This window comes from Nomascus leucogenys, chromosome 12 (assembly GCF_006542625.1).
Source record: "Nomascus leucogenys isolate Asia chromosome 12, Asia_NLE_v1, whole genome shotgun sequence".
NCBI lineage: Eukaryota > Metazoa > Chordata > Mammalia > Primates > Hylobatidae > Nomascus > Nomascus leucogenys.
This window is the reverse complement of record NC_044392.1, coordinates 25,015,284-25,035,132: the sequence shown is the minus strand read 5'-3', so window position 1 is coordinate 25,035,132 and position 19,849 is coordinate 25,015,284. Positions and strand designations below refer to the sequence as shown.

General features: G+C 37.8%; 1 protein-coding gene across 1 annotated transcript in view; it reads left to right on the top strand.

Annotated features, from left to right (window-relative positions):
- PAPPA2 (pappalysin 2) overlaps nucleotides 1-19,849 on the top strand; it is a 289,210-nt gene that overhangs the window by 172,816 nt on the left and 96,545 nt on the right. The window contains exons 12-13 of the mRNA XM_030823938.1: nucleotides 8,845-8,980; nucleotides 9,199-9,415. Coding sequence (XP_030679798.1) covers nucleotides 8,845-8,980; nucleotides 9,199-9,415 — 353 coding nt within the window. The remainder of the gene's footprint in view (nucleotides 1-8,844; nucleotides 8,981-9,198; nucleotides 9,416-19,849) is intronic.

Here is a 19,849-nt window from a genome sequence, read left to right as displayed (position 1 = left end):
TTTTCTAGGTTTTTGTATTGAAATGTTTGGCTAATTTGTTTTCGGTGTTCCATAATTTTCCCCTCTAAGTACTACTTTAATTGTGCCCCATAAATTGTGACATATAAAGCTTTTATTGTGATTCAGTCCTAAGTATTTTGTAATGCTCTTATAATTTCTTTTTAAGACCTTGGATTTTTAATAGCATTTTGTTTGTTTCTAGCACTTATTTCTCAGGGCATAATAACATTTTATTGTGCTAGCTGTGTCTTTATTAGAGATTTTTTTCTCCTTTTCTTGGCCCTACATTTTATTAGGAAGCACTTAAATAGTGAGTCTTTATTTATTCAGGAATTAAGGGCCAGTCCAAGGTAAAAATGTGTGCCCTGTATCATTCACTGGCCAAAAAGTGTTTACCACTTTTACCAATTTTATCTCTATTTTTGTTTTTATACATAAACATCCATAAGATCCTTTTCTCTATTGCTCTTTTCTTTTTTAAATTTGTGTTCCTTATACTTCTTTCTTTTCTCTCTTCATTTTTGTTTTCCTTATTGTGAATTTTTTTAAGTTGATATGTTTCATTTTTTATTTTCTTGTAACTGACAAAAAAACCACACACACACACACACACACACACACGTTGTACACTGAAAATGTATATAATTTTGAGACAGAGTCTCACTTTGTTGCCCAAGTTGGAGTGCAGTGGTGTAATCTTGGCTCGCTGCAACCCCCATCTCCTGGGTTCAAGCAATTCTCTTTCCTCAGTCTCCCGAGTAGCTGGGATCACAGGTGTGCACCACCATGCCCAGCTAATTTTTTTTTTTTTTTTGTATTTTCAGTAGAGACGGGGTTACACCATGTTGGCCAGACTGGTCTCAAACTCCTGACCTCAAATGATCTGCCCGCCTCAGCCTCCTAAAGTGCTGGGATTACAGAAGTGAGCCACCATGCCCGGCATAATGTAATACTTTGAGATATATTTATATGTGTATATATACATATATGTGTGTGTGTGTATATATATGTATATATACACATATATGCATATGTATATATACACATGCACATTGTGAAATGACTACCACAATCAAATTTATTGTACATTCTTACATCTTTTCAACTTTGGGTTGCAGAGAAAAATAGAACAACCATTTAAATTTAAATTTTAGATAAACAATGAATTTTTTTTTCTTTAGTATGGGTATCTCCATGCAATATTTGGGCATATTTAAACCTCATTGTTTATCAGATAGTCAAATTCAAGTGCCCATCCTGTGTTTTGGTTTGTTTTGGCTAAATCTGGCAAAATAGTTTATAATTTAAAAAATGTAATTAGTCAGATACACTTATTCAGAGATGACTTCAACCACCCAGGAAACTGTCCAGATTTCATAATTTAGCAAAAAAAGAAAAAGCCCATGTACAGATGGCACCAAGTCCAATCACTACTTTGGATTATTTGACTGTGTTTATATGAAAGTTGACAAGACCCTTTGTTAGAGCTGTTTACTTTACGTTGAATTCTAACAGTATTTGTTATCTGAATTTGCAGTCTGTTTTAGAAAAGGAGCAATAAATTAGTAGGGGTTTAGAAACTGGGAGAAAATATACACTCAGAAGACCAGTAATGTAAGCCTTATTTTTACCATTAACCAGTTAAGTGACCTTATAAAAACCATATTACCTCTCTGGGCATTAGTTTCCTATTCAAATTTGTTTCAAATGATGCATTTGGATTGGATGATTTCTTTCAGATCTGCATTTAAGTTTAAGCTTGATGGTAAGTTTATAAAAGAAGATAATAAGCAAATATGATGAATGAAAGTATTACAATCTTAGACTACTAAGTGCTAAAGGCAAAGATAATTATATCTATTAATAACTTTAAAGTCTTGTTACTCAAAATGTGGTTGGCGTGCAGAAACATTGGCATCACCAGAAATCTAGTTAGAAATGCAGGATCTCAGCTCTAGGATCTCATAATCTGCATTTTCACAAGATCCTCAGGTGATCTGTATGCATATTAAAGTTCGAGGAGCACTGCTTCAGAAGACTGTTATCTTAGCATTTAGTAAGATAATTGATGTTCAAAATGATTTAAAATTGTCTCCAATTCATTAAGTGAAAATTCAGTTAAGTACAGCAGGGATCCCCAACCCTCAGGCCATGGAGCAGTACTGGTCCGTGGCCTGTTAGGAACCTGGCCACACAGCAGGAGGTGAGAACTGGGTGAAAGAATACTGCCCCCCTGAGCTCCACCTCTTGTCAGATCGGTGGCATTACATGCTCATAGGAGAGCAAACCCTATTGTGAACTGCACATGGGAGGGATCTAGGTTGTGGGCTCCTTATGAGAATCTAATGCCTGATGATCTGCGATGGAACCGTTTCATCCTGAAACCATCCTCCTCCATTCCCTCCACCCCCATCTGTGGAAATATTGTCTTCCATAAAATAGGTCTCTTGAGCTAAAAAGGTTAGGAACTGCTGAATTTCAGGATTCTCTACTTAAGGAGGCAGAAAATTGTCTAAGGTGCATTTAAATTATTTCTATATCCATGAGTGACATTTCTAAAATGATCTTGTGCTTCAGAAGAAAATCTTCTGTTGTTTGGAAAACGAACCTATGTGGATCCCTGCATTTTGTGGGAATCCTGCAAAAGCACAGATGACTGTGTGTACGTGATTCTCATTTCCATCAAAAACTAACTGAGTGCACTGACAGAGGAGCTCCAATTCTCAGTGGGTCAATAGTTTATTCTGAGGGTAAATCACTCATTTCCTTCTTTCCTGTTTCATTGTTACTAATCTTTTTATTGATTTTTACATGAAAGCTTTTTCCAGTCCCAGACATGGCAACTTCACAGACTCATGAATAATTGGCATAGCAATGTTTTTCTCTCCACGATAGAATCCTACCCAGCTGGGGAATGCTCTCATTCCTTTCTTTGCTTATGCATTCTTGTTCCTGAAAGAATCCTCTCCAGCTATGTTCCATAACACCTTTTCTCAATTTCAGGCTTTGTCTTTAATGGGGTTTCCCCAGGATTCAGACTCTGAATATGTGCCAGCAGATAGTTTATTGAGAACCTGACTCAGAGCAACATCTGTGGAGGAGTGAAAGAACTAGCATTGAACAGAGGAAGGAGGAGAACTGAAACAGCCCCTGGCAGGTGTCAGCATCCCACAGAGAACTGGGATGGCCCTTCAGAGTTGTCCCACTCTGTATACCACTCACTCCAACCAAAAGGTCATTGGACATTGCCTGTCCACTCCACCTCCCGCTCCAGGAAAATGGGATGGCCTTGTGTAGAGAGGTTTTTTTCCCCCCTCTGAGGGCAGTTTCTGGAAAGATTCTTTCCAATGAGCTGAATGCCAGAGTCATGAAAGAGGGGATGCAGATGACACATCACAGTGCCCAATACAAATTTGACTTTGTCCCTTTCTGACACTCCTTCCAAGTTCTATAAACTCTTCTAACACAGAATCTCTACAGACTTAGCTTTGGTGTCTAAAATCACAGTTTGAGGACATGCTGTCAGAAAGAATTGAGCCAGTCATCTGATTCTGATCTAACCCCCTTTCATGGACTTGACAAATCATACATTGTTGAATGTCTGCCCCTAGTTGGGGTGGGATTATAGTGGTTCCCCCTTCATTTCAAAAAATTATGAGTTGATCTCACCCTTCTGAAACACACACACACACACACAAACTCATGATGTGTTTGTAGCCTTTCTTATACTATGAAGGACTAACTCAGGAAATCAGCTGGGTTTTGGCCATACAAAGGTGGGCAGGGGCTCAAACATCAGAAGAAAGTAAAAACAGGCTCCAACCACACCTACCCATTTTGACCCACATCCTCAATCATGGAGACAACCATGGCAGCTCATTGCCTTATACCCCCACTTCATCCATTAGATTTGGATTTCAGGTAAGATCCCTTGAAATTTGATTATTAAACTCTTCCTTGACGAAATTTCAGAAGTCCATACAGATAGCAATAGTATTAGGTTGAACCAGAAGAAATTGCCAATATTTGATAATTCTTCACCTATAAAAAAGTAATATGGTTCAATCAGTAGTGCAAGCATTCTTAATATGATTTCTCTCAACCTCTAATTGGACCATGAATGGCTTTTAAAAGTGTCTCTCAGCCCCCTTAAAATTGTGTAAAGCTTTTATGACTAAGAGATTATGTGACTTTATTTCTGGGGGGAGTGAAGGCACAAATATCAATAAGTTTTCTAATCTATGATTTCCTGCTTACCCCAAACTAAGAACATTGGTTCAGTCAACATAATACAGAGCTTAAAGTGGGAAAAACCAAGTTCCTTCATCTCTAGCATTTACCTAGGGAAAGCCACTTGAGCTTTCAGAATCCTAGTTTCCTCTTGTGTAATATATCCTTTATATCTTGAGGCTACTATTGTTCAAAAATATCAAAAAGGAATAAAATCACAATGAGCGCAGTGGACCCACCAGCAAAGCCTGTAATCAGGCTTGGTAAACTGTGAAGTGCTATACAAACAGAAGGTGATGCCTGCCTACTTTCTCCTGGTCTAAGGCCTTCCGTTTCCCTGTGGAATCAGGAAGTGCCATAGATGAGTGAAAATGAAAAGGCACAGAAGAAAACAACAACCCGGTAACCAAAAGCATTTTAAAACCTCAGAGAAGATTCTTTTCAAGTTTGTGGTATAGTTTCAGGATCTGCTATCCAGTGAGCACCACAGAGGATGACCTGGAAGTTGAAATGCTTGGCTTGGGATCATATTGAGTGTGTCTGTGCCCAGCAGGCAGATTGAAGGGGGATTTCTTAAGCCCAAACAGTTCTACATCAGAGACACTTTCTTTCAATCTTACCCCTCACCAGTGGCCAATGGTTAGATTGCGTAGTTAACATGCAGCCTTTGGATGAAAAATCAACTGAGTGTGTGAGACTGGCTTTCCCCATCTCTCAGAATCTGTCTGTCTGTCTGTCTGTCTGTCTGTCTGTCTCTATCTACCCATCCTTTGTACATTTTCTCTTTGTTTCAAAATGTTTTGTAATGAATTCACTGAGCTAATTTCACTAGCAATCCCTCTATCATGATACCAATTCTCAGACCTGAGAATCACTTGCTTTTCTAACAGTACTTGTCTCCTACCTGATATCTAGCTAAAGTTTTTCTTCCTTGCAAGAGACATGCTTAAATTAATTTTACATTGTGCATGTAATATATGAATGCAATGTCTTTGTTAAAACAAATAATAAAATGTTAGATATAGCTAATAATTCTTTTGACTTTCTAGCACTTTGATTTTTTCTTATGGGGCATCAATGGTGCACATTTCAGAACTGAGTAGCTCCTGAAAGGTCTTTTAGGAGAGCTTTGTCATTAAGAGGACAGCTGTTCACAAGCATGCATTTGGAGTGATCAGAAGAGTGTCATACTTGCAGTGGCAAAGGTGACACAGGCATACAGCTTCCTACTGTCAAACTGTCTTCCTGATGTTTCTGCTTGCTTTCATGTCTAGGAGCATAAAATTCATTATTTATCTCTAATAAAGTAAAAATAGTCTGGACTCTCTCTCTATATAAAATACATTTCTTTTGTACAATTCCTTTGTATTCCTGTATCAAATGTATTCTCTCTCTAAATATATATAAGTATGTATTCCTCATTTAAATATATTTTTAAGGTTGCTCTTTCCACAGCCAAGTCACAAATGTATATGTAAAAATATATATATTTATATATATTTTATATATGTTAAAATATATATTTATGTATTTTAAATATATATCTTATAAAATATATAAATATATTTATATTTAAATTAAAGTCACATATATACATATATATATTTGTTACTTGGTGGTGGAAAGAGCAACTTAAAAATAAATATATTTAAATAATGAATAATCTGAAAGGATTTCTAATTGCAGTGCCAATTCTAGAAGTTTCCATGTCTCTGTGTACAGCAAAAGTAGATTTGTAATAAATACATTTTAAACTAAATTTCTGAAAAGCCTGTAAGAAAAATTATATATGTATTTTAAAGTATAATGTATTTTTTGTAGACTCAATTTATAAAGTAGAGATATATTCTATACCAAGAGCCTACAATATTGACCATTTCCATGGAAGCAGATCTTGGAATACCAGTTCACGTTTCTACAAGTATCAACTGAAAATAGCATATATGAAATTTTTTAGGCTATACATTTCAAAAAATCATAATTCCGTATATATTAAAACATACAAATGTATGTTTAATTTTAAAATTTTATTTTTTTACCTTTTTCCTACATTGTAAATACACTAAATTTTTTCTTGGAAATACAAATTATTGAACACTGAATTCTTACTAAATAATAGTCACCATTCTATGTATTTTTACCTGATTTCATTTAATAGTCATAGTCAAGCTATCGGTAACAGCTCTATTTCTTCGTTGCAGAAAAGAGAAACCCTAGGCTCAGAGAAGAGAGATATATTGCTCAGATTTACCAGCAAATAAAGATCAATCCAAGAATCGAACTCAGGGTTTCTGCTTGGCTTACTCTCTCTCTCTAGAACTGTGAATTTACTTGGTTCCTTTTGCCTCTGCTTGAATTTATTATACATGTATATGCAGATTCAGGCTAGTTTCTATTTTTGAAGATCCAGCAGTTGTATGAGGGTTCACACTTTCTTGTGCTCGTTGCTGTTGTGAACATACGTGGGGTCCGAATGAATGAAACTTGGCTACCTTTCTGTGTCACTGTGAAAGGAAATGCCCAAGACTCAGCATTCCATAACTTGATCAAACACTTGTCTCTGTTTGCTTTGTGTAGCCTAAGACTCCTTTCTGCCTGTGTCTCCTTTGTAAGCCTCACCTGAGGTTTTCCTACTTAAGCCATGGCCTGGAAATCCTGGCATAGCTTCTTCCCACAAATCATGGCACAGAGGCCCTGCTACCAGGAACAGGCAAAGTGATTTGATATTCAAAGACCCTTGGAGCAAGGAGGCATATTGCTAGGAGATGAAAAATAGGTTGGAGGTTTAGGCAGCGACCTTCAAAAAGTGGAAACTCACACCATAAGACCTACCTTTATTAACTAGCTTAAGGTGGGTGGTGTCTATTTTAGGTTACAACAGAAGGTAGGAAGGCTGGGTTTCCTCCTTGCTGAAGCCACCCTACTTCTCATGCCTGAGGCCTAATGGGGTAAAGCCACCAGGTACTTGTTTGGATTCTGTTCCTGGCTCAGAAAATGACATAGAACTTTCTTCCAGGACTCAGGTCTCTTTTGTGGTGTATGAAAAGGAAGAGGTTATGGGAATTCCCAGGGGGCTTTGATGTCATTTGCTGCTGGAGCTGAGGACACTGAGTTGGGCTCTTGGTTACCTTAGGGTGTGTTTCATGTCTAGCCCTCATCCAGATAGGGACAAAGGACTTCATATGGCAAGCCTAATCTTGGATCTGGTTGTTTCTTAAGTTATGAAGAAATATTTGTTACTTCAAAGAGGAGGAATAAAAAGGCGGGAAAAGACACTGTAAAAAGAGAGAGTGTGGCTGGTCTTTCCCTCAAAGAAGGAGAGAAAGAAGGGAGAACTGTGCTGCTTTGACCACTGAAAATCATAAAATCATCCTAATTAACCCAGCAGTGCAAATGAACTCTATAAACATACTGCCAAGGCTCAGGAAAAATCAGTCTGTGGACAAGGAAGAATTCTGGTTAAAATAAAAACATGTTTTACTCTCCTGCTCCCCACTTTTAGAGGAAGGCCCTGTCATTTGATGTTGTACCCTGCTTTTACACTGGGAACAATTTTCCTGGAGCTTCATCACCCTTAGAATAAATGATAAAAAGCTATAGAAATGCACGTAGAACTTTGTAAGGTTCAGTTCCAGATTCTGATCATACAACACCCATATAACACCAGAGAAAGTTGGGATTTATTCTCAATGGAAATTAAGAGAAATACTCAGCTATGGGAAATAAAACAAAAGTAGAATTACCGTATCAAATAAATCCAGTGTGGAAGATAAACACTGGACTCTCAGCAGTAGCAAGAATCTGGTCTTCATCTTCCAACTTCTCCAAGATGTTTTTTTTTTCTATCAAAGGATTTCTAAGGACAACACTTCCATAGTTCATTCTGAAAGTCTGTTTTAGTGTTAATCACCCTAACCATCTAGAGACATTCCTGACTGATACATGAATTTTCCTGTGTCCCATTATTGGCTCATTTTCCTGGCCAGGGACTGGGTATACATGCTTGATGCACCAGGAAGATGCATAAGAATAAACTGTTTGGCAGATTCTAATTTCAGAAGCAAGAGACTGCAACAGCATCTCTCCCATGTCAGAGTTCACATGCTATGTGAGAGGTTCTGATAAAAATTTTGGGGAGAGATAGGAAGATGAGGAAAGATTACTAGACATGGCAGTTCAGAACTTGGAACCGTTTAGAGCAAGATGCTAGTTTGATGATTCTTCTCCACTGTTTTCACTTTGGCAATAAGGAGATATTTATTGCACTGGCTATGCAGTGATTTATTGTCTCTGGCAATGGTTTCTTTAAGTTATTGTTTTTAGAAATTTAAAGAAAGACAGGGTCAAGTGAAAAAAAAACAGTTAAGGTATCAGTCTCAGAAAAAGATAGGATGCTCAGCATCTGAAAATCATGTTCTTTCCATTTGATCTTGATGTTTGATACAACCTTGAATACCTTTCTGTGTCTACTCCATATTTTTACCATTTGTAAAAAAAAATGGAAGCCCTTACTTTATAAATAATGAGCTCTCTAAGAAGAATAAAAATGGTATGGCACATGTCTTGATAGCTCAATGGAAATAATGATTCATACATAAATGTGCTTATGCTTAGGTGTGTTTCAATAGACCAGGAGTGGCCAGAGCAATTTTTATTTTTTTGACAACTGACGGCCTAGTTCCTGGAGAGCATCGGCAGCCGACAGTGACTCTCTACCTGACCGATGTGCGTGGAAGCAACCACTCTCTTGGTGAGTCTGACAAATATCCCTTTAGGGCCACTAGAGGACAACCCGGTAGACCCAGAAGTCAGCTTGATGTCTGTCTTTTATGTTGTCTGGGATCTTGCCTACATCATACATCTAGGTTTTGGCATCGTACACCTATTAAGAGGATAAAATGAATACAAGATATGGAAACATGGTACTAACAATGGCTGAAAATATGATTCATCTCCGTTTATCTTCAGGAACCTATGGACTGTCATGCCAGCATAATCCACTGATTATCAATGTGACCCATCACCAGAATGTCCTTTTCCACCATACCACCTCAGTGCTGCTGAATTTCTCATCCCCACGGGTTGGCATCTCAGCTGTGGCTCTAAGGACATTCTCCCACATTGGTATTTCGACTCCCAGTAACTGCATCTCAGAGGATGAGGGGCAGAATCAACAGGAACAGAGGTACAAAGTTCCCTTTCTTTCTTTTGTTTCCTTTTCTTGTGGCTGTAATGAATGGCTCACATTTATATAGTGTTATGTATAGAGTGTTTGCTCAATCACTAACTGAAAAATGAATTTAGGAACTACTAAAAAGACATAGGAAGCAAGCAAAGAATAATTTGTGGAAGGCATACTTGGGTTTTATATTTTGTTCTTCTTTCCTTAGCTGACCATAATTTTATGTAAATATTTAATGTCTTTACAAGGTCTTAACATCTTTTTTACATATAAAACCACCAACTTCAAATCAACATTATTATATAAACTGCCAAAAATTCTCTGCCAAAATCTCAATGTTCCTTAAGCAATGTATATTTTTCCACTTCTTTCCACCTGGACAGTGTATATAGCAAGTTTAACAATTACTTGCTAGGGTGTGTCTTATAATCATTTAGAATTATATGTGGAAATAGGAAATGCATTAGCTACATGTCTTTCTGTGGATGTCTGTGATTGTCATCCTCTAGACAGATGTGGCTATGAGGTTCACTAGCATCTCAGCAGCAGCTATTGGAGGGATTGTACTCACAGTGTTGGTGTGCCCAAGGTTAGGGGAAGGAGCCTCCCAAACACAATAATCTATTCTGCATTTGGGCTAGAATCACTCTATGCTTAGTCTAATCAGTTGAGTGGGACTACAGGTGACAGGGTTCATTCCTCAGCAAGGGAGGTGAGATCACTTACTTGTTACTAGGTGATTATGATCCTAGTGACAAAAGCTGGGGTTCCAAGAAGTGCTCCATCACCAAAAAGAAATTCTGGTGCCACAAAGCTGGTTCAAGGCATCCCAGATACTCAGACCTCACAGGGATGGGCAGTAGAGAGTACTAGTGTGGTATGTTAGTTATCTATTGCTGTATAGCAAATTATACCAAAAGTCAATGGCTGAACACAATAAACATTATCTCACAGTTTCTGAGGCTGAGGAATCTGGATGCAGCTCAGCCGGGTATCTCTGGCTTAAGATCTCTTATGAGGTTGTAGTCAGGCTGTTGGCCAAGGCTGTAGTTACTCAAACCTCAAGCAGAGCTGGAGAATTCACTTCCAAGCTCACTCCTGTGGCTACCATCAGGCCTCAGAAGATCCACATCCAAGCTCACTCATAGGTGCTGGCAGTGAGCATGCTCACATAGAAGTGGCTCAATTCCTTGCCAGGCAGTCCTCTCCACAGCTATCTGAGTGTCCTTGTGACATCACAGCCAGTGATCCAAGACAGAAAGAGAGCCAGAGATGGTGAACACATGAGAGACTACCCAAGAAGGAAGCCACAGTCTTTTTATAACATAATATTGGAATTGACAGTCCATTACTTCTGGCATATTCTATTCATTAGAAATGAGTCAGTAAGTTCAGTCCATACCCAAGGGGAGGGGTTGGCATAGGGGCATGAATCTCTGGGGGCCAGTAATAGTAGTTTATGTTAACTGAGCATTAACTACATGCCAGGTATTGTTCTAAGTGTTAGAAAGGGAGAAACAGTAAGGGGTAATGAATATCATAAGGTTAACGAGTTCATCTGCAACTTTAAAGTCTTCTTTCTTTAGTGAACAAATGTCTCCAAATATTAAGACAAGAATGTAGACTATTAAAATAACATTTATTAGAATTATGGCCTCTCTCTCATATATTTTCAAATTATATTCTCTACTGGCTCTACCTTTGGCCTTAAGCCATACAGCATTTCTTTCAGGTCCCTGAAACATATCTTCTTGGTGAGCTTTGCACATAGTCTTCCTACTTTCTTGACTGCCTTCTAATCCTTCTTCACTTCAACTCATACTCTACCATCAAGATTCACCTTCTGTGAAGTTTTGGCAAACTTCCTCCCTGTTCCCATAGGACATACTGCATAACACAAACTCTGCAAAAGCAGCTGTCACATTGGGTGGTAACTACTTACTTCCTTGTTGTTCTTTCTCATTAAACTCTGAGCTTCCTGTAGTGGATAATTCTGCTCAGTATCTCTGAATATCTACAGAAGGCCTAGCACATAGTAGGTATGAGAAACTGTTTTGGATGACAGTTGCCGACTTTATCTCTAAATGCTCCATGGAACAGAACTGAACAAGAAAAACAAAAAAGTAGAAGTTACAGCCTTTCTAGACATGAGGAACAAGAATTCCCCTTACAATCATAGCTGTGAAGTTTCAACAAAGAAGTTGATTAATTGTAATTACTGCTGCTAGTTCTTCACTTCTTCTCATGTGGCAGTGTGGGAAAAACAAGTTTTATATGCATGCATGCAAACCAGGAGAAATAGGATATGATTCTCCAGTTTACACTGTGTATCTGGAATGCATAAGCATTTCCAAACCACATGTGACTGACAGGAGCCATGCAAATTGACTTTTCCTTGTCAGCCAGCAAATCAGTGCAATGTAGTAAATTTTGATATACAGGGAGCCTAGTAAATCCCATATACTTTAATTGTGAATATAACTGAAACCTAAATCCCTATGTATTCTCAAAGAGTCAAAGTGTTTTTGCAGCCTGTATCGATCACAGTTGTATATGTAGATGCACCACAGTATAAAACCCTCAAATTCTGGGCACAGTGAGAGGGATTCCTGGCTGCCTCCTTCTTACCCCTTATGACCTGAATTCCACTGATACTTACATGGGCAGGGGAGAGCTGACAGATGCCTGCCAGTAGAATATGTGTTATCCATTTTGTATTTAAACATTAATGACCAGTGGCCCATCCCTCCTGCAACACTACACTTTAAAACCAACCTGATTGGCCCACAGAATCTCAGATGAAAGCCAGTAAACCTAAGTCAGCCTCTCCAGTGATGTTCATAATCTTTGTCTTGGACAAAGTAATTTCTCCTTGCTTCCCACTTAGCTACTAACAACACAGAAGAATATGAAAACTCTTATCAAAATGAAAAAGCAAGCCTGGCAGCCAGAATCTGTGAGGATTTCCTCCTGATTACAAATGTATTGGGGTTAAATTGAGAAACATAATTAGAAATCAAATCATGCACGGTTTTTGTTTTCTGGAAAAAAAAAGCATTTAAAGAATAGAGCCATACTAAAAGAGGAGAGGGAAACAGGTTATTCTTTCTTCATTCCCTGGTTCCTTTAACTTTGTTCTGTCTCAGTCTTGTTTCTCACTCTGCTATGATGACTACCTAGTTTATGACCCTTTGGGCTTATTCTACTGATCATGAACCCTTTAGTCTTGAAAACCAAGTTCAGTTTTCCTGATTTTGGCCACCAGTGCTCAAGAAGAGCTCAATTCGTTCTTACCCTCCAGTTGTTTCCAGCTCTAGCCACTTTAGGGATAGGTTCTGCACAACTTGCCACAGTATCAGGATCAGGCAAACCTCCAACCATCCCAGGATTGTGCTGATGGCTTTGGGAAGTGGAAACTATCTATTTTATTAATGTAATGGGATTTGCAGTGTGTCTAAAATATAACCCAGACACCAATATGTTAACATACCTAAGTGAGTGAATTAGTTTACAGACAAGCAGGACTCTTTCTACTTTGGGAATTTACAAGGTCAAGTTAGAAAAGTTTAACAGTAGGCAAGAATTGCTGATGGGCATGTGGTTTCTCCTATCGAATTTTGTTCTTCCAGTCACATGGATAAAATGAAAAAATTGATTATAACTTCTGTGACTTACCTGATAATATATCCATAAGATCTCTGAGTGCTGAATCTTCAAAAGATATAGAACATTATCTCCTTTTCCAGGACATGGATTGGTGACCATAATGGAAACTTTTGACTACTCTACTCATCTCTTTACAGCATTTACACTTTTTCTTCAATCTGCATTGATTTCCCAATCTACCTGGTTGAGAATGTGGTGTCAGCCTTTTATGCAATTGTGCTTCTTTCATTTTTCCCTTGTATTCCAAACAGTTTTTGATTTATATAATTTGGTATTAGATAGTTAAGTATATAATTTTTTGTGAGCCTTTTATCTTTATTAGGATCATACATCTTGCCAATCATTTTACCCCTTTAAATGCTTGTGGCTTTGTATTCTACTCTTTCTGGAATTAAAAGTTCTATCCCTGCCTTCCTTTTGTTTGTATTCGTTTGATAAGTATTTGCCTTTCTTTAATTTTTAACCTTTCTCTGTCTTTGCTGCCAGTGAGCCCCAGGCACATAGCTTCACTGCACTGTTTACAAAGATATTCAGATTTTGCCATGTCCAACTACTCCAAGATTTTATTCCAAAAGTTTATCCCATGATCCTCAAGCCTCTAGGATTCTTTAGGACTCAGTAGCATTTTATCTTTAGGACATTTATCTCCCAATATATAATGGCTTTTGCCACTGGTTCCACACCCCACCCTACCTCACTAAGACCTTTATACTTCCTAACCTGAAGTCTTGAAATGAGTAAAGAAAAGGTAGTACTGATAGGAATAATGACTGGAGAACAGATCTCTGACCCAAGAAAAACAGGGCCCAGTTTTCTCGTCTTTATAGGGGCCAGGAAATGAAGAAAGAATGATCTGTTTTTTTTCTTTTAGTATGGCTTCATTACTATTCTCTCTTTTTCAGGAAACAAAAAGTACGTGCTTTGGTTTCCAATGATGTTTCTCAATTTAACTCCAATATATTTTTCAATCAAGAGAAAATCCTTACAGATTTTGGTTGCCAATCTTGGTTTTTGGTATTGATAACAATTTTCATATTTTTCTATATTGTTAGTATTTAAATGGGAAGCAAAGAGAAATTACCTTATAGTATTCTTGTGAGATTAACTGAAAATAATACATGTGAGATTTGTAACACCTTCTAATACCAGGTTGGAGTACTACCTGTGGCAATTTTCACAGTATTCACCATCTTTATTTTTTGCCAATCAGGTGTGCCAGTTATCAGTCAATTTGTTTGTTGCCTCTTGGTTCCAAATCCACCCTCATCACCTATATTGTAATAGTAGAGCTGGATTTTTATCACTATTTATCCTTTGCCAATGGACATCATGTTACACATCATCAGTAGAGGGTGCTAGATAGACAATACAGGAGGAGGGGTTTTCCCTGCTGTTTCTGGTGTAATTTCTTCTCTTCTGTTGCTGTGACATGCTTGGCCAGTGGTGTGCAGCACACCTACAGTCAAATACAGAAGACATTTTTTCAGTTGGCTCTTCATCACAATAAACCAAATGTGGCAGCTTGAGAAACAGTGATGCTGCTGGATGCCATGGATTACTAGCATCCCATATCCCAATGACAAGGGGCTCAGCATTGTACTCAAGACCAAAGGCACAATCAAACTTGTCCCCAAATCCCTTCCTTGTGAATCTGTCTTCTACTATTAACCCCAGTACCATTCCATCTCAGTTGGGATCCAATAAGGACACAGTAATTAAAATAGAGAAGTTTCATAAAAGTAATTATTAACCAGTAATGGAATTAACTACTAAAGGGTAGGGAGAGCTCTAACGAATAAAAGAATGATTGATAAAGGGAGCAACCATTACTTTTATGAGTGATAGAAGAGTATCCAAGAAAGGAACAAATGTGGAAGAGGCTCCCAACCCAAAGCTGAGGTTCAGATCTCACTGGAGGAGGTGCGGCTGTGCAACATTGTGTGGCAGAGAAGTTTGTGGAGGTTCTACAGAATGGAATGGGGCTGGTAGTCAGAAAATGCTCACTGGGGTGCAGGTAAAAGCTCATGAAGAAGCTGCCTCTGGAACACAATTGGGACTTCTGGAAAGCTGTCACTGTGGTGCTGCTGGAACTTTCTGGGAGTCTCCTCACTGGGCACTAATGAAACCCCACAGGGGTGCCACTGAGACTTGTTGAGAAGCCAGCTAAGATGCTGGTAAGACTTACTGGGACATGTGGAGTGTCCCTGAAACTCACTAGGTGGTGAGCACCACTGGTTGTCCCACACATGGCTGGAGAAGCAAGGAGAGGAAAGCACATAGCAATGAAGGCAAGCCTCTTCATCCTGCAATGTCTCTCCAGTGCCATCTACTGAAGAAAAAAGTGACCTGCCAGCTGGTAAAGAGAAATGTTTTCATGGTCCAGCTCTAGTATCATAAAGCAGGGCAATGAAGGGTGGATTTGGAACTGAGATAATAAGTTGATAACCAGCAGAGAAAGTCTTGTCAAATAACCAGGAGGAAACCCCTGTTCTCTGTGTCTTTCGTGTTCCACACAGGAGTTCCTTCCTGGCTTCAATACTATTTTTCTTTTTCTTTCTTTTTTTTTTTTTTTTTTTAGAGACAGAATGTCACTCTGTTGCCCAGGCTGGAGTGCAGTGGCACGATCTTGGCTCACTGAAAGCTCCGCCTCCCGGATTCACACCATTCTCCTGCCTCAGCCTCCCAAGTAGCTGGGACTACAGGCGAATAGTATTTTTAAATATAATTTCTGAATAGATTTGAGCTAATTAGAAATTCATTTTTTTAATGTTTTGAACTTAAGCCAAGACCCACATAAAGTATAAATACCTTATTAGTTTATTCAGTATAAATACACATTCTGATTGAGATGGAAAACAAGTAACAGATACTCACAAATATAAAATCATAGTGGGTTCTAAGGTTTGCCTTAAACTATAACTTATCAAAGCCAAGTGTTCTAATATAAAATTGAATAGGATATTAATCTTTTAAAATACATATCCTTATGGAAACTGGGGTTCTTTCTTCTCTCACTTGTTCTCACTCTCATTATATGTGTAGTGTGTGTGTTTGCATGTGTGTGTTCATGTGTGTTTGTGTATAGAAATAGACTATTTGTCGTTCAAAAACCATTTAAATGGCTCAGTGGAACAGGAATAATTTTTTAGTTGAGGAAACTGAGACTCAAGTGCACAAATTTACTTTATTTGGGATTAGCAAAAGTAAGACTGGAATCCAAGTAACTTGTTTCTAGGAAGGAAAGCTTCTATTATATAAATGGTGAACTATTTCATAAATCTATTCATGTCTACTACTCTTCAAGAAATCCTGCCACCCTCTCTCAAACCATATTTTGATTCGGGTAACAAGAGTTTAACTAGCCCTAGAATAATCAAATAACAGCTGTATTTTACATCTACTTATGTGAACGGGCATATTTGTTTTGAGGAAATGATGACTTGTAAATTCAGGCTCCACGTAATACAGGCAAGCTGGAGAAACCTGATGGAGTAGGTTACCAAGGGGAAAATTGTAAAGATACTTTGGACTTTTGGGAAAGTGTAGGAAATATGTAATCCAGATTAGGGCAATTTTATGGGCACAATCCAGAGGATTTGAAGTCAATAGAAAAAGAGAAGTTTTGACCCAGCTCCTCTGGGGTCCTAGCCCAGACCAAAAAAATAAAAAAATAAAAATCTTGTTTCTTAGAGAAGAAAAAAAATCTGAGGAAACATATTCTACTCTCTCTGAGATTAAAGTGCATCTAACCCAGGAAAAGAAACATAATTTTGAAAGCCTGGCTTATGTGTGTATTAGTTTTCTAATGTTGTATAATAATATTACTATAAATATAGCAGCTTATAACAATGCTTATTTATAATCTTACAGTTTCTGAGGGTCAGGATTCTAGGCAATGCTTAGCTGGGTCATCTGTAAGGCTATAATGAGGTGTCAGTTAGGAATGTGTTCTCATTTGAAGGCTTGACAGGGGAAGGTCCACTTCCAAGTTCACGTGGTTGTTGGTATTTGCTTCCAAAAGACTGTCAGACTGAGGGCTTCAGTTTTTTTGCTGGATGTTGCACAGAAACCACCCTTACTTCCTTGCCACATGGTCTGCTCCATTGGGAAGCTCACCTATGGTAGCTTGTTTCTTCAAAGCCAACAAGACAAAGAGTCTCTCAGCAAGTAAATTTTTTTTTTTTTTTTTTTTGAGGTGGAGTCTCGCTCTGTCACCCAGGCTGGAGTGCAGTGGCACAATCTCGGCTCACTGCAAGCTCCACCTCCCAGGTTCACGCCATTCTCCTGCCTCAGCCTCTCCGAGTAGCTGGGACTACAGGCGCCCGCCACCATGCCCGGCTAATTTTTTGTATTTTAGTAGAGACGGGGTTTCACCGTGGTCTCGATCTCCTGACCTCGTGATCTGCCCGCCTCGGCCTCCCAAAGGGCTGGGATTACAAGCGTGAGCCACCGCGCCCGGCCTTAGCAAGTAAATTTTATAATCTTTTGTAACATAATCACAAGTGTTACAGCTTGTCAACTTTGTATTCAATTGATTAGAAGCATGTCACTGGTCTCACCCACACTCAAGTTGAGGAGATTATGCAAGGGTAGGGATTTCAAAAGGCAGGGATTATTTTCACCACAATAGTTTAGCCTGAGATAGGCGAATGTATGCAGTAACCTTGGAGTAACCTGACTACATGTGTCTCATATCCTGAAAGAGCCACATGCTATAATGGTTTCAACTTACTAGACAGCTTAGGACATAAGGGATGCACAAATAACTTGCTTGCAGGAAAAAAGCATGAAGGAAAAGTAGTGATTCCAAGAGTAAGGTCTTTTCATAGAAATTCCCCAGCTCTTGGTAGGTGGATTATCCAAGCAGTTCTCTACCAGAGAATGTCCTCACAACTCTCTTTTATCTAGAAAAAGCACATCTATTTTATGAACGATACCTGTCCAGATTTTTTCCCCTTATTCTTAGTCTGCTTCAGAGCCATCTTCTTCATGGCTCAACTGGTATTTTTATAATATCATCAAAATGAAATTTAATCAGTAATATTAATGTGTTTCCTAGAAAATAAAATTACAGTCATGTACAACATTACAACATTTTTCTCAGTGAAAGACTGTATATGTAATAATGCTTTCATAAGATTATAATACAGTATTTTTTGCTGTACCTTTTCTATGTTTAGATTTGTTTAAATACACAAACACATCATTGTGTTATAATTGCCTACAGTATTTGTACGTAATAACATGCTGTACAGGTTTGTAGCCTAGGAGCAATAGGCTACACCATATAGCCTATGTGTGTACTAGGCTATATCATATAGGTTTGTGTAAGTACACTCTTTGATATTTGCACAATAAAATCACCTAATGACACATTTCTCAGAATGTATCCCAATGTTAAGTGACACATGACTGTATATAAAAACACAAAAATTAAAAAGTTATGGTTACTGTTTCAATTATCTTTGTTCTGATTATTTTTATAAAGATGGATAATTGAGAGTTAGCAATTTTGATCCAGTATGTATCATACGCATATTTGACCACATTGGTGGTCATACACATACACCAATGTGGTCATATATTTGTATGAATATATGTGTGTGTGTATGTATGTGTTTATGAATACGTTTCACTTTATACAAGACAGTCTTGAAAAAGGTTAATGTGATATGCATTGAATTATAAAACTAATTTGTAAAATGATTTAAATTTTTAAGTGGTTGTGCCATTCAAAAAGAGCATTATTGTTTTATTTTTAAGGTCTTTATTCTTTTAGAGTAGTTATAGGTTCACAGAAAAATTGAAAGGAAGGTACAGAGATTTCCTATACACCCAATGATCCCACCCATGCCTAGCCACTCCTGCTGTCAACATCCCCCACCAGAGTGGTACATTTGTTACAACTGATGAACCTACATTGACACATCATAATCACATCAAATCTATAGTTTACATTAGAATTCACTCTTAGTGTTTGTTGTACGTTCTATGTGCTTGGGCAAATATGTAATGATACATCATTATAGTATCACACACAGCATTGTCACTGCCCTAAAAATCCTCTGTGTTCTGCCTATTCACCACCATACCCTACATCCCTACTGTCCCAAACTTCTCACAACCATTAATATTTTTACCATCTCCATCATTTCGCCTTTTCCATAATGTCATATTCTGGAAATGTCATATAGTTGGAATTACACAGTGTGTAGGGTTTGCAGATTAGCTTCTTTCACATTGTTATATGCATTTAAGTTTCCTTCATGTCTTCTCATGGCTTGATAGCTCATTTCTTTTTATCATTGAATAATATTCCATTATGTGAATGTACAGTCATTTATTTATCCATATACCTATTGAAGGACGTCTTGGTTTCTTCCAAGTTTTGGCAATTATGAATAAAGCTGCTATAAATATCCACGTGCAGGCTTTTGTATAGACATAAATTTTAAAATGTCTTTGAATAAATACCAAGGAATGTGATTGCTGGATCATATGGTTAAGAGGATATTTAGTTTTATATGAAGATATATTGTTTTTTAAGAAAAACATAAATATTGTTGTAAAGAGCAATGGCATCCTCAGATCTTTTTCCTCTTCTCCTTCTTTCCTTTTTTCTTTTCATCATAAATCTTTATTTTTCTATTTACTTAAATAAAACTAAGCCTGTACTCTTGAACATGTAGATTAAGGGTACCAACTCTGTACAGTAAAAAAAAAAATGCATATAATTTTTGACCTCCCAAAAACTTAACTATTAACAACCTA